Source organism: Empidonax traillii, unplaced genomic scaffold (genome assembly GCF_003031625.1).
Source record: "Empidonax traillii isolate 1590-97213 ecotype Southwest subspecies unplaced genomic scaffold, ASM303162v1 scaffold1:size7828297, whole genome shotgun sequence".
In the NCBI taxonomy this organism is placed as follows: Eukaryota; Metazoa; Chordata; class Aves; order Passeriformes; family Tyrannidae; genus Empidonax; species Empidonax traillii.
Genome location: NW_020955194.1, coordinates 2,526,925 through 2,541,834, shown reverse-complemented (window position 1 = coordinate 2,541,834; position 14,910 = coordinate 2,526,925). Strand labels below are relative to the sequence as shown.

Sequence of the window (14,910 nt, the reverse complement as noted above, 5' to 3'; positions counted from 1 at the left end):
ACGATGAGGTTACATGGCCCCGCTTCCTCCCTGTTGCCGAAACACGGCCTCTCATACTTGGTGTTTGAATCATCAGGTTCCCAGTGCTAACACCCAGTCTCCAGCAGTGCTACTGCACGGCAGGGACACAGAGGACGTGTTGGTTAAAGCCTGACAAAGCAACACTCGGATTTAGGTCAGGCACAGCAAACAGGAGTTACTTGTACGCTGTACCTGGCGCCCGTTCAAACCCAGAGCCGGGTGAATTCGCGCTAGCCCAGACATGCAGACGGTATCTGCCTTTTCCCTTTCCACAGGCAGTTCTTCTCGGCACGACCTTCAGCTCCTCGTTTCTGTGCCCCCCACAATGCGGGGCTGACACAGGGCATGTTTACACCATCATTGTACAGGTGTCCCTCCCTTCCCAGTGCATCCACAGCAATGCTGCCCCTCACCTGCCCATCCACCACCCGGCTCTGCCACAGCTGTGGCACAAAGCAGGCAGCAGGCAGTGCTCAAACTCCAGCTGAGCATCCTACACTGTCCAGATTGTCCAGCTGGGCCTCCTGCGTAACTCTGACCGGGAAACCATCTGCTGGACCTCACACCTTCTGATGGACTCTCAGGACTCACAGGGCATTCATTTGATGATGGTGAATTCACCTTTCATCCTCACGGTCCTTTAGACTTTGTCTCTCACCCTGCTGTTCCTTTATCCCTTCCCATTTTCTCCTGGTTGCAGTCACTTCCTGGTGGTAGGAGCAGACTTTAGTTTCTATTCCAGAGTTGGCAGAGGCTTTTAACTCTGCGTTTAAGTCTGGATTTGCAGAGGTTTCAGTTTGTAATGCCTTAACTCCTTGTTCACTCATTGTTGGAGTTGAATGTTGTCTTTTTTTGTCTTCTGGCCCAGCTCAAGGCCCCTTAGAGCAGCTGACTCTGCATTAATGAAGTTATGAACAAATGTTATCAATTTTTTGATTAATATAAGTATTATTATTTCATAATGCATGCATGATTACTTTACACATTTATAGGGATTACTTTTACTTACATTTTATATTCAAACCAGAGAAGTACAATTATCACATGTTAAATATGATGAATTTCCATAAAGTATTTCTCAGCTTTGCCAACTCCTGATGGAAAAGAGCTTAAATCAGACTAACAATGTAGTAACCTCACCTACAAATTTAAGACTGACTCGGTGGTAGGAGATTACATACACACAGGGGATCACTTGGATGAGGTAGCATCTTGAGTATATTGTCAGGCTGTACCAGAAACCAATTTAGCACAGCTCTATTTGTTCTTAAGCTTGTACTCAAAGTTTAACTTGTATACGCCTCAGTCTTGAAATTATTTTAAATACTTCTATTAAAAACATCTGCGAGCTGGGCACAGTCAACCACAGAACGACTGCTCTGAGACATATCCCAAGTGCTGGGATTCCTGAGCAGCTTTCAGGCTGTTCTGGAGGGAAACACACAGCTCCTCTCAACAGCACACCCCCCCCTCTGCTTCTGCACCTGCGTGTGGCTCTGGAAGGCCGAGGTCGTAGGATGCAATAACTCTGCTCTTCCCAATTTTCTCTGCTCAGGGCTTTACAACAGTGAACCAGCGTGGGTTTTCTTCACATTGCTGATTTATGTTGGTTCTCACATGCTTGGGCATCCTCTCTGTAGCAGCCAGAGTAACTTCCCAGCCCTGGTATTTTCAGTGCACGTCTGGAATTTTGGAATGGGGTGGTGAATTTGGACCCTTTTATGCTGCAGTTGTTGATTTGCTTCTTGCCTTTTCTACTTCAGTTGTGTATTTGTATAAAAATTAAGAATCCTGGTGGGTATTTTTAGTGCAGGATCCAGGGGTTTTGGCTTTTTCTTCAGTGTTTAGATGGGTGACTCTGAGTTCTTTGTTGCCCAGAGCATTGTCTGTACAGTTGCCATACATTAAAGGAGCTGGAGTAAAATCAGGGCAATATCCAGTTTCACCCAAATGAGGTTGTTGAGCAGGGTCCAGCAGATCTGTATCCAGAGAAGGCAAACACAGTATTTGAACAGAAACAAAGCCTGCGATTTATTTCATTATTTACCAAGTGCTGCCATGGTGCTCAGTGCTATATAAACATTCCATGCCCCAGGTTATTAATACTACCAGGCACAGGCAGGTTTGAGAATCAAAACACCTCACATGAAATATTCCCAGAACGAAAGCTGTTAAGGACAAGTTAAAAGGACAAAGTTATCCGTAGAGGAATCCTGTTAATGAAGTTTCAGACTTCAAAAATAGCTACGTGTTCCAATAAGAAGAAGTTCACGTCTGAGGACCTAACTCTCCACCCATCCCATATAACCACCCCCACTGACTCTGGCTGCAACACATTTCTGCCCTGTGGAGAGTGTGACTGATGCCAGTCTGGCCTTTTTGTTGCACCATAAAGAACATCCACCCCCCCTAAAAATATAGAGGACTAGTAGGAGATCAGATTTTGGGGGTTACACTACATAGTGATCCCATATTTATGGAGAACAGGGAGGTTTTGGTCTTTAGACTGCACAGCTCTGGAAATGCTGGGGAGTCACTGCAGGGTCCCCAGCACATGTTGTCAGTGGATGGACAGTAAAAGGGAAAGTGTTCTGAAAGAAAGGTCACATCTTTAACTCTTACAGAAGGACTAAAAGATGCAAGGCATCTTTTGGAGGCACCTGGCAGAAGAAAAAGAAGGAGTGTCAAGTTAGATATAACTTAAACACATTATATATTCTTGAGAAAGGCTGGGAAAATTAAACACATCAGGTTGAAATGACCCCAAAGGTATACAATTCCTTGATGAAAACATCAATGATTTTTTTAAAAATTGTGTATGCATGCTTTAGGTCAGTGAAGATTACATCTTATGTAAGGCCACTTAAAAGACAGAGCTCTCACAAGAATTACAAATTATTCTGGGCCCATGAAAATCATCCTGGTTTTAATTACAACATTAAAGACAAATCCACAAAGCTGTAAGTTCTGCTGGCATGGCAAGCAATCATTATGAATCTGGACAAGGGATCACACAGAAATTATAAATAAGGGCTGTGAGAGATTTCAGTACTAGCTATTTTCGTCTTTAGAAATGTTTTTCACTTCAAAAAGTCATCAGCACTTGCGCTCAGCCAAGATTTACTCATAAGACTAACCAGGATTTCTTAACATAAACTGTCCTTAAAAGGATAATGTCAACTCCCAACTAGTCAGTTTTTGAGAATTTTAAAGACGTTTCAGTACATGAATCCCTGGGGTGATGCCTGTCCTTTTGTCACAGTACTTCACTTTTTTCCCCCAGTGCTTTATCTTGCCCTTTTGCAGCATCAAAGGCACCACACAAGCTCAGGGAACCAGAAAATAGGGAGGTGAAACTGAGAGCCTGGAAAGCATTGTCAAATGCTGAAAACAAGCCAGGGGAGCTAAACAAAGAACTGAAAAGGTATATCTCCTTTTATTAACTTTCAGTTCCAGTAATTGTTTGGAAAAGAGAGAAAAGTGTCAGGCAATGATGCTCCTGCAATTTAGAGTTTAATTACAGCCAGTACTGCAATAAAGAGAGGAAAGATGGACAAAATGAAAATTCTCTTCTGATATTACGATGACTTTAAGAAATATTTTTAAAAAGACAAAGCAAGAGTTCAGCATATTGTGGAACAGACATACAATACAGTTCTTATATCCTGGCACTTTAAACCAGAAGTTTGTTACAAATATCATGATCCCATGCCATGATGAGTTGCTGGAGGTGATAACTGCACTGACTTTAGTGGGCACTGAGGGCCAAACTGGGAGAGGAGTCCCTCAGATCATCAGAGAAGAGTTTTACAAGTCTGTAATGCCTTTTATTATATTACATTTGTGTCAGCAGCCCTATCCTTCCAGTGGGATTTGTGCAGCTGGGTCCTTCCTCTTGCAGGGACCCTCAATGATAGCAAAAAAAACACCTTTCAGTAAGGCTGTCAGGATTCAAACAACTGCTGCCCCTCTGGAACAAACCTGAATCCTACTGGGACCTTTGTTTGTTCCTTCCTTACCTTTTGCATTTGCTTGAGAAGGGCTGCAAGGACAGCCCCAAGAAACAGCCCCAGCCAGCCTTGCCCAGTCCAACACCAGCTTTACTCCAGGTGAAGAGGTTTGGAGCTGGTGATCCAGATCAGCCATGCAGGATGAATCCCATGCATAAACAGCAGCATGCATGTGAGCCTGTAATGACAGGCTCTTCCCAGGTAACTTCAGCTGTCCAATGTGGAGTGACGAGTGGGCAAAAGCACCTTTGGAGGTGCCGTGTCTCCTGTTGACTCAGCAGGATGACTAAACTCCTCACTGGTGCCTACAGTCAGGATGGCCATGTTCCCCCTCCCACTGTGCCAATCCCTCCCTAGGCAGTTTTCCACACACAGCAGGCAACTCACACGCTACATGTACATCACTCGTGGTGTCTGCTGATAGCTCAGAGACAATTATAAAATAGTCACTTGGAAATGGCACAGTTTATTAAAGAGGCAGCCAAAGCTAACCCTTCTCCTTTGCTTTCCTCTTTGCCTTTGTCTTCTCAGCTGCTCTTGTTGTTGTCTGGCATTTGGCACTGTTGTAAAAGCTGTTATGCCAGAGTGTTTCAGAAAAAAAGATAACCTTCTGCTGTGTTTTAGAGTGGGTCAGTTCATGAAGACCGGAACTTTCTATCCTGCATTGGCAAAGAGTTCATGTCCCTGAGATATTCTACTATTCAAAGAAGCCAAAGCTTCTTTTTTACAGTTGCAATTTAACTGTAAACCAGAATTTATCATGGAAAACATGCTAAAGAATTTAGCATGGAAAACATACTGCAGCTTTAGTGACACACTGGGTTTCTGTTTAGGTTTCTTTATTATGATGAATCATAGCATGTAAACTTCACATGCAGTTACTGAAGTCATGTGTCTGCTTTATTTTAGCTTTGGAAACAGCAGCAATGCCTTTGAGAAAGGACTTGAGGAGTCCTGAAAGCCAAGGTTCCCTCATAAGCACTGTGCTGCTTTCCCACCCTTTGGGTAGAAAACAGAGGGGTAGATTCTTCAGACGAGCCCTCTCCACGTTAGGCCTTCCTTTTAAGACCCTGGCACTGGGAATGCTGTCAGCAATAAAAGGCTGTCTTGTTCTGTGTCTGTCTGGCCTGCCTTGAGCAGAAGTGAGCCATGCACAGGTGAAACCAGCAGAGCTCTGTTAGTGCTGGTAGTTCCACTGCTACTTTTATTACCGGAGCTGTTCCAGTCAGAAACCCCCTCAGCAGGGTTAGGGTGAATGGAGTCCGAAACCAGCTCCCCACCCCTCTCCTCACCTTTCAGCTGGGTGCTACAGAAGACTTAAACTAAGCAGAGAGGTTTCCACTGCTCTCATTCCACAGGTGAGTGTCCTGCAGTGCACCTCTGCAGTCCTGTTCGTGGAGAGGAGGGGTGGAAAGGGAGATGGGAGATTCCCCTGGCTCAGTAAGTGCAGTGCCCATCCTTGCAGGTATAAAAGGGCAGCAATGCAGTCATCTATATAAAAAGAATGTTCTTCAGAGGGGTTATGTACAAACTGCCTGATGGCAAGGGTATCAAATGAAGGTCGAGCATCAGAGACCTTTAGGCTGTTACGAAACATGACTCATGGATTAGTTAACTGCCTGTCAGATTTTCCATTATGAAACTTTAACCACAGCCCATATCTGCACAGCACCAACACCTGTACAAGTCCAAACAAACAAGTGGTTATGTATGCATTTGCACTGAAGTGGGTCAGGAGATGTGCTATGGTATCGAGAGAAGCTTTTTCCTTAGTTACAAACTACTACCTAAAGACTAAAAATGAGGGAGGGGGAGAAGATGCTATGAGAGTTAAAAAACCTGTTTTGAAGTACCTATTTGCCAAAGATTCTGAAAGATAAATCTTTACAGTTCAACTATAACAGATGAATCAACCTATGAGTTCCCCTCTACAGAATACCATTATTTTAGCCACGATGAAAATCGGGGCTTCCTAATCCAAGCATTTGCTTTTCCAGCTCCCCTTGATGGCATCAGCAAAAGTGAAAAAGCAACTCTTCGTGTTCCGGAAAATTATTATTTAGATAGTAAACTAAGAAAGAAGGATTTAAAAAAAAATTTCCAAAAATCAGTAAGATTTAGTGGAGGACCCTCATATGTCTGTCATCAGCCATGACACCTGGCTGCTTTGAGGTGGCTGTAAATCCAAAAAGGAAGATGTGCTCTGAAGGTTCCCCACAGGAAGTGGGGCTTTTGACCCGTGTGTCAGCACTTTGAGGGACCCCACAGGTGAGATTCAGCTCACCTAATTTTAAAGAGCTACAGTGTCTATCTCTACATCTGAGCCTGTTGCCCCATAGGCAATTTAAAGGTATGTCTTATCTGATCTATTTTAAATACCTACCTTAGGATGAGATGATTCATGACCTCGGAGTGCCTTTTTCTCCACTGCAGCTGAAAGAGAGGCCCGAGATGACTTGGCTGGAGATCCTTCCATGTGTCCACCTACAGCTGATCAGATGAACCTGCCTGAATGCTCTGCCCCCACAAAGCTGGTAATTCAAGTGAAATGAGTTGGTTATCACTGTTCCTTGCTACTGCAGTGTTTTGCCTGTATCACAAAACCACCACCACATCTGACACAAATGAATCCCTGGAGGCTGCCTAGAGGCTACTGATTAAGGAGGAAACCTGAACCACTTAGATATGTTTCATCACCACGTTGTCTTCTTGCCTCTAGAGATGTTCCAGATCACAAGTTAGGTATGGAGTTCTCACTCCTCCTACCACTCTGGTGTCTAATTTGTGAAGACAGAAGTCTCCATTTCCATGCCTTGTCAGTCCAGCTCAGTTCATGAACACCATATTCATTTAAATGTTAAACTACTGCTCTGTGAGAAGTTCAGAAGATACAAACTGTAAGGCACAATGAAAAACAATTCAGTCCCAAGAAGTGAAGTCTGAGGAGGGGCAGAATAGCAGCACACAAATATATAAAAAGCAACTGCAAAGAGGAAGGAAATAAACTGCTTTTCCTGTTTACTGTGAAGAGGCTAGAAGTGATGAGTACAGGGAGACTTAAGTTACTTCACAGTGAGCTGACACACAACAAGCTGTGCAGCCACGTCTTGGAGCTGAAAAGCAGCATCGTGCCATCTTTTAGACAAGGGGGAAGTCACCAGGAGCTGCTGTCTCACAGAGAGGCAGCAGCAGCTCCTGCTTCCCTGCAGGCACTGAGCTGCCTGCTCGCAGAGGGGTGGGAGGGTTTCAGCTCCACCGTGTCTGTGGGTGTCTGAAAGGAGCCGGGAGCCCTTGGCTCACTCAGCAGCTTTTCAGTCCCAGCATGAAGCAGGGGTTCCTGCCTCACAGCTGAGGAGCAGTGGCTGTGCTGACATGACACCATCCTGGGACCCTGCCCCTTAGGAGAAGCCAATTGCTGCCAGGGTTGGGAGCCCTCCCCCAGTTTGGGCATGGAGTTGGTGTTCTGGACATCCACCCGATGAGCATCCATCCAGAGTGGATGGATATCTTTAAGCAGTGTGGTGGACTAGATGTCTCAAACCCCCTTTACCTTTAATGATTTAAGTGGAAAGGTTGCAATGTGCACACTGATGCCTCTCACAATGGAGTGGGCCAGAGCTCCAGCTGTGTGACCTCCACTGCTGACCAAAGCCAGCAAGAGGGACAGGGCGGCCTTTGATGAACCCACCTAGAAAAAAACCCTATTTTCTCCTGATATTAAATTTTTTATGGTTCTTTCTGTGGCTGCCACTACAAGACTGAAAGATTATGCAGCTGGGTGCTCTTATTTATGACTCCAACATGGTATAAACATTGTAGAAAACATATAGGAGGGGAAGGGCTGAGAAGGGAAGGGGAAGAAAGTGATTTCATTTAAAATAAAAACTGAAACAAAATAGGTTTCACTCAGCCACATTCAGTCTCACATTCACAACTGTAGCCACTAGGCATCAGGTCAGCATGTTCAAGCCATCTATCCAAAATCCAGGCAAAGTGAAGACTGTGCCCAGGTAATGGATCCAAGGATCTGTGTGATGCCATAGGGAACACAAGGGAAGCCAACTATCAAGTCCTTCTCATGTCTACTGGGTTATTCTTGGATTCGTGACTATGCAGAGGGTTTGGACATCTTTTTGTATCTTTTTTGAATTTTTTGGAGCATCATCTGCATCCTGTCCCAGCTCTGACAATCATGAGCACTAATCCCTTTGTCCCCAGTTCTGAGGGTCTTGAGGGACAGCAGGGAGATGCCCCGTGGTCTTGGTGACCTGCTAACCCAGTGTCATTTACTCAGGTCATTCAGAGAGCACTTTCCCCTCTGAGTGCTCCAGCTGGTGCCTCCACATCCAGACCTTCCCTCTCCTCTGCTCACAACTGTATGAGCCTTTGTATTTCAAGTATCTACATTTCTTCCATTCCCTTGCTGGAGATCCCTCACGTGCCAAGGGACACACCTAATCAACATCATCAGCAACAGTAAGGAAACGGAAAGATGGGCTTTCTTCCCCCTCTTTCTTGAAGACCAGAATTGGGTTTGGTTCACAATTTTGGTCTTTTAGTTCCTGGCAAGGCACAGCAAGAATTGCTGGCAGCAAGGGCAGCAGGTCCCTTAGGGCTGGGGACTGGGACTGCAGGGAATTCCCATCGCATTAGAACAGGGTGTGGCAGCCTAGGCCACTCCCATTCCCTATCCGGGTGCAGCTGGGGGTGCCAGGGCAGCCTTTGGCACCGGGCACCTCCCCAGCTCGGGGACAGCAATGCCTGGGACAGGTCATGGGCCCACGGCCAGGCAGGACAGGGCTGTGGGGAGCTGGAGACCAGCACTGCTGTGGAGCTGGGGGTGTCCTCAGGACTCTGAGAATCTCACAGGCCTTTCTGAGCTGCCACCACGCTCTCTGGTCAGTGAGCCCCTAGAGGATTTTCAAAGAAGACTCTGATGCTGGATTTATGTTACATAAGATGGAAGTTACATTTGGTATTTGGAAATAGTAATTAGAAAAGGCTTACAGAAACCAAAATGAGAAACATTAGTGCCTTCTTCAAAGTATAATACTAATGCTGATTATTATAGGAGCCATCTTGACCAGGTGCCTGTTTTGATTTAGGCAATTACTAACTTGCCAGTTCAAACCAGTTCACAATGAGAATTCATAGCATCCAAGATTTACTGATGTGCCTCCTCCCTTTCTTCTTGCTGCTATGGGTCTCTCTTCTTTCGTCTTCCCCTTCTGTTCCTTTGAGCTTGCCTACAGGAGAGAGGTACACTCACAAAATTACAATCTGCTTGTAAACCAATAGTTAACTCCAGGCATTCGAAGAGGGGCAGGAGATGGATACTCATGACTTTTTCCTACTGAACATCATCATACTACATTTTTTTTTGGCAAAGGACTCAGTTTTTAATACCTGTAGGAACAGAGTGGGAGCCATTCTCCTCTCCTGCCCTGAGAGTGCTGTGGGCTGGGATGCCCTGGCAGGAGAAAGGCTGCGGTGGACAACATCTGCTTCAGCCCGTGCCAGAACACAGTGACAGCAGTGGCTGCTGCTTTGGTGGGACCAGCTGACTGCGCTGTGCTACCTCTGCCCAGAGGATTGAGGCTCCTGATGAGGTCAAGACTGTGCCCCCAGCTTTTCTTCCCATTTAGAGGACACAATCTGCAGAAGAAGCTGCTGGACTCTCTTTGTTCTGGTGCAGGGAAATTTATTGCTTTGCAAGTTCTTCCTGTTCCTAATTGACCTGATCTAACCTGAAATAAGCCATTTGTATTCCTGCAAAGGAATACCAGGGAGTCCACATGGCCTTTTGCCCAGGTTTAACATAATTTCTTTAAAGCAAACTGCAAATTAATAGTAGTGCAACTTTCCTGTGCAGGCAAGCCCTTAATCTAATTGGAACATGGAAAACAGCATTTGTGAAGACAAAGCAGTGCATAAACTTGGGGAGTGAGAGAGGGAGGCAACGTAATTTGGAGTCCACTGGGGACAATGGAGAGATCTGAATGCAGAGTGATAGAATTGATTAAGGTTTTCAAAATCCAAGCCAGCAAGGAATCTAGGGATATGAAAAATAGAGCCCAACTCAGAAATTTTCAATGTTCATAGAGCTGCCATGTTCTTTCCATTAATTCTTCCAGCTGGGACAACCACCCTTGTCATTTTAGTCAAAAAATACCCTCCCTTCCACCCCCTACAACTCTGAGCCACAGAAAAATGTCCAGCATGGTTCTGACAGTGCACAAGCTGGAGCATTCAGTTAGTGCTGCCTCTCAGTAACAGTATTTAATACTTCAAAATCTCTCTCACTTAATAAGGAGCAACGCTGGGCATTCCCCAGATAGCTGAGGCCATCCACTTAACCCGAGCACTCCTGGCAGCTGCACCACGTTGCACAACCACCATCTGCAAAGGTCAAAGCTTGCCAGGTGCTCACACCTGGCAGCACAAGTCAAACCCCTGTACACAGGAGGGGAGAGAGCTGGCAAGCCCCTTCCTTGAAAACCCAGGATGTATCTGCTCCATCTCTCACACGTGGCCAGGGAAAATCCTCCACAGCCAAGAGAGGTGCACAGCAGACAGAGTGATAGCCTTAGGTGGCACTCCTGTGCCCCGACTCCAGCTCAGGAAGTATGTCCTGTGTGAAATTCAGGGACTCATTCTTCCTCTGTCACGTAACAAGAAGAAATAAGGACAAGACTATGCTTGTGCTTCCTCAGTTCCCACAGAAACCTGTGACTACTTGATCTTGTCACCAAATCATTACAGAAAATAAAAATAGGACTTCATTTAAAAGAAAAGAGAGAATGAGAAGCTGCTTCAGATCGGGACTATTATATGTTTGAAATGGCCAAATCCTCTCTGTGTATCCCTGTTCTAGAGTCAAAGCTTATAAAACTTTCTGTCTCTCCTTTCTCACAGAGTCTCTGCTGTCTGTAAACAGTCTTTAGTGGTTTTTCAGGACAAGATGTGAATGTCTTTGAAGCTTTAGAACACGCTCCAGGCATCTTTTCAGAGATTCATCATGAATCTGCTCTTCATCAAGCCCTCTCCAATCAATTGTGTACATTCTATCTACCAGTCTGTGAGTGTGGAGAGACAAGGGAAGGGGAGCCAGCAATGCTTGGGTGGCAATAAACTAGCCAAAGAACAGAGTAGCTCTTAACGAGCTTGTCTTTTAATTCTTCAGGTGAGTTAAAGGCATTATGTCCTCTCTGAGACTTAGGATAAAGCTGTACTCAGCAAAGGCAATGATAGAAAAAAGCGTTGCAGCATAGTGGAAAATTCTGTAAATATTCTATCAAATGCTGTCCAGGCACAGTTTAATAATAATAATGTCTTTATTAGTAGTAACTTCCTTTATTATTTAGATTTTGTGGCAAAACAGAGTCAAAAGACCAGATGGGGACTACATCAGCTGGCAATGCCAGCGTGAGAAATCCTTGGCTAACACTAAGTTAGGGCACGTGTATGGTAGGAAATATTCACTAAATTGACAAAATCGATTGACCACAACCCAATATCCCACACACATTTACCAGGGTAGAGAGCTGATGTGGGCAGGGGTTTTTTCTACCCCTACAAACAGAGTTATTGTATCATACTCATAAGCAGCTCTGTAGGACAAGAAATGAGTTCTCAGTACTGCAATCTGAGAATTACATTTATGGTAGGATTTATTTTGTATCACACTCTGGATTTCGGGGCCTGAGTTGCTTTACCACTAGTAAAATATCTCCTTTCCTTAGAAATGAGCCCATAGCTCTGTAAGATGAGAAATCTGCTTGCTAAGATGGTTAGCACCATATGACCTGTTGATGGTTTCAAAACAGATAAGGAAGCTCACGTACACAAGGTCAGTGTCTATCAATGCTGGATGAAAATATTCTAAAAGGCAGATACAACTTCATAAACAGCGTTGACTTCACAGCCCACACGGGTTTGGTGGCAGCTGGTGAGACTGTTTTCCTAATGCAACCTCCTCTACACCCAGAAAAGCTGTGCCGCTGGCTATTTGGGGGTTAAGTGTAGCCCTTCAGAATGACTACCAGGTGAAGGAACAGCAAATTTGGGAATCCTGCTAGGATTTGAGCGTCCGAGCACCTGGCAGTGTCAGGTTTTAAGCAGTTTTGGTTGAGCCCATCAGCAAAAACTTGCTGAGTTGAACAGACAGTAAGCAGGGTTTGTGAGGACTCTGGTGTTGGTTTAATGCTTGACTCAGGTACTCAGGAGCTTCTCAATTTCCTCCAGGGAATTGTGTCTGACTCAGATGTGGGAGAATAAAAGTGAAACTGAGAATACACAGTCTTGCCTAGCACAGATGGCAACTTAATAACAGAGGGAAAACTAATTTCCCCAAGAACTGACTTTCCTGACTGCAGGATCAGGGTTTAAATCACTATGATGCTTCTAAAAGTTGCACAGCAAAGAATGAATTAATGTCATTTTCTAGTGCATATGAATTATCTCAAACAATGTCTTTGTTTATAAAAGCACTTGCAGTGATGTAAACATTGTAGAATTGTTTGGAAATTAGAATTGTCTGTAAAGCTGTAAGACAAAAGGAATTAAAAGATTTCTTTGAAACTTGCTTTCAAAAAAAATTTGGGCCTACATCCAGTAACAGCTTTTTAAAAGAATACAGAAACTTTTTCTTTTTTTTTGCCTTTTAACTGTCAGGCAGCCTCAGTGAAGACACCTGCAAGCTTTTAAATTATATGAAGAGGTGCACATGGGGAAGAAATACAAATATAAATCTTTAATTCTGGAGCTGTAGCCTGCTGAAGGAGCACTGTGGAAGAGCAAAGCAGAGGACTGGTAAACATTTTGGTTTTTTTACAGACCTTGTCCTGTACAGAACTGACAGGCTGGGCTGTGAGAAGGTGTTTTGCTCATTTAAGTATTTGTTTGTGGATGTTTAAACCTCACAGGCCTTAATTTCTGGAATGGGAGGACTTTGGTCCCAGCTCTTCAACTTTAAGGGCAGCAAAACCCAAGCAGAGATTGGCTTTATGTGTGAGTACTGTGAAAAAGTTTTGAGTCCCACGATGAATCCAGCCATCCTTCTGGAATATGAATCTTCCCAGTGCTTTCTTGTTGGAGGAGGGAAATACAGGACAATCAAACCCCACGTCCTTTTCCTTGGATACCTCCGTGTGTCCTGACCCTCTGAGCATGTTTGTCAGGACTTTTACTGACCCAGATTCCAGGAAGTGGCTCCGGTGTTTTCTGTGTCAGCAGGCTGTGATGGAAGGGAATGGCGTTATTTATATACTTAGAAAAAAAAAATTAATGCTTATTATTTGACTGATGTTTACAGGCTAAGAGTCTTATTAAGTCCAAGATGGGGCATTTTGGGGATGTAATGGGATGGTGAAACGGTCACCACAGGGAAAATGGGACGGGGGTGGGGGGAACCTTTGGCACCTCCTTTGATTTGACTAAAGGTTTCAGGGGAAAAAAGATGCTGGATGTATGCAATAATTAGTGTCGACCACCATCAGCACCAGCGTGTCGGGGTGAGCGTCTCGCAAGCGATGTGCCCTGAGGGCTGCGGGCACAGGGGATGGTTTGAGCCCTGCACACGCACAGGTTACGGTGTCCGCACCCGCGCCGAGGGCAGGCGGCGGAGCCCGGCGTGTTTGGGAGCGCAGCTACGCCCCCCCCCTTCCCCTCACGGCCCCAGCGCCGCCATTACGCGCTGCGCCACTGCCCGGGAGAGGGCAGCGACAAGATGGCGGCACCCACCCACGTGACCCGGGATCCGCCTCCTTCTAGCGCCGTCCGGGCCGCGCGCGCGTGGGAAGCTCTCGCGAGAGTGGCGAACAAAAGGACAGAGCGGCGGAGCGAAGAGGGGTTGCGCTGTGATCTCGCGAGAACTCGCGGCCGCTCTCCCACCACCACCCTCCTTGAGGGAGCCGAGTGAGGGGGAAACCTCGCGGTACCTCCGGGAGGAGCCGCGCGGGCCCCGGCTCCCTGAAGTCTCGCGACACCTCCCGGAGCGCCCCCTTCGCCGTGCGCTGGGCTGCGCGGAGATCTCGCGAGAGCTCCGTGCGGGAGGGCGGAGGGAGGGAGGAGGGGCCGGGTGGGGGCGGTCGCGTGCGCGCTGAGGTCAGCGCGCGCGCAACCCAGCGCGCGGGGGGCGGGGCATATATAAAGGGTGGGCCCGCGGTGGGGGGGGCTCAGTCAGGGCAGCGATTCGTGGCGGAACCAGCGGTGACGGCGGCAGCGACACCCCGGCCCGGCGCACCCCAATTCTCGAGGCGGAGCGGGACGAGCCCGAGACCGATCTCTCGTTATGAGTCATGTGGCGGTGGAAAATGCCCTCAGTCTAGACCAGCAGGTGAGCAGGGAGCCGCGGAGCGGAAAGGCCGCTCCGTTACCCGGAGAGGGCGCGCGGCGGAAGCTCCGCGGGCGGCGGTGGCGGGACGGGAGGGGGCGGTCGGGATCTTTCACGCGGAGGCTTCGCCCCTCGATCCCCGGTGGTTGCGTCGCAAGTCCCCCCCGGTAACCTCACCTTCCTCCCCCTCCCCTCCCCCCGTCGCGGCCTGTTGTGGCGCACTCGGTCGTTGCGCAGTTCCCGCCGGGCCGAGGCCCCGCGCCGGGCCGGGCCTTCCCGTGTGGGTGCGGCGTCCCCGCGGCCCAGGGGGCGTTGCGGGGCGTGCGGGACCGGTCAGTGCCGCCCGGCTCGGCCCCGGCCCCGCTCGGGCCCCGCGGCCCCCGCGCCGCGCTCGGACCCGCTTTGTGTGGGAGCGCTGGGAGCAGCAGCGGCCCCCGGAGGGCGCACCGGGAACTGCAGCGGGGGGAGGAGGAGGAGGAAGGGGCGGTCAATGGCCGCCATTGTGTGGGGCGGGGGAAGGGGGCACAGACACACACACACCCCCCC

At 47.3% G+C, this 14,910-nt stretch overlaps 1 protein-coding gene across 1 annotated transcript in view; it reads left to right on the top strand.

The window, feature by feature from the left end:
• Nucleotides 1-14,189: 14,189 nt before the first annotated feature.
• Nucleotides 14,190-14,910, top strand: part of DDX3X (DEAD-box helicase 3 X-linked) — a 17,265-nt gene continuing 16,544 nt past the window's right edge. The window contains exon 1 of the mRNA XM_027883995.1: nt 14,190-14,367. Within this exon, the coding sequence (XP_027739796.1) occupies nt 14,323-14,367 (45 nt within the window). The 5' untranslated portion in view covers nt 14,190-14,322. The remainder of the gene's footprint in view (nt 14,368-14,910) is intronic.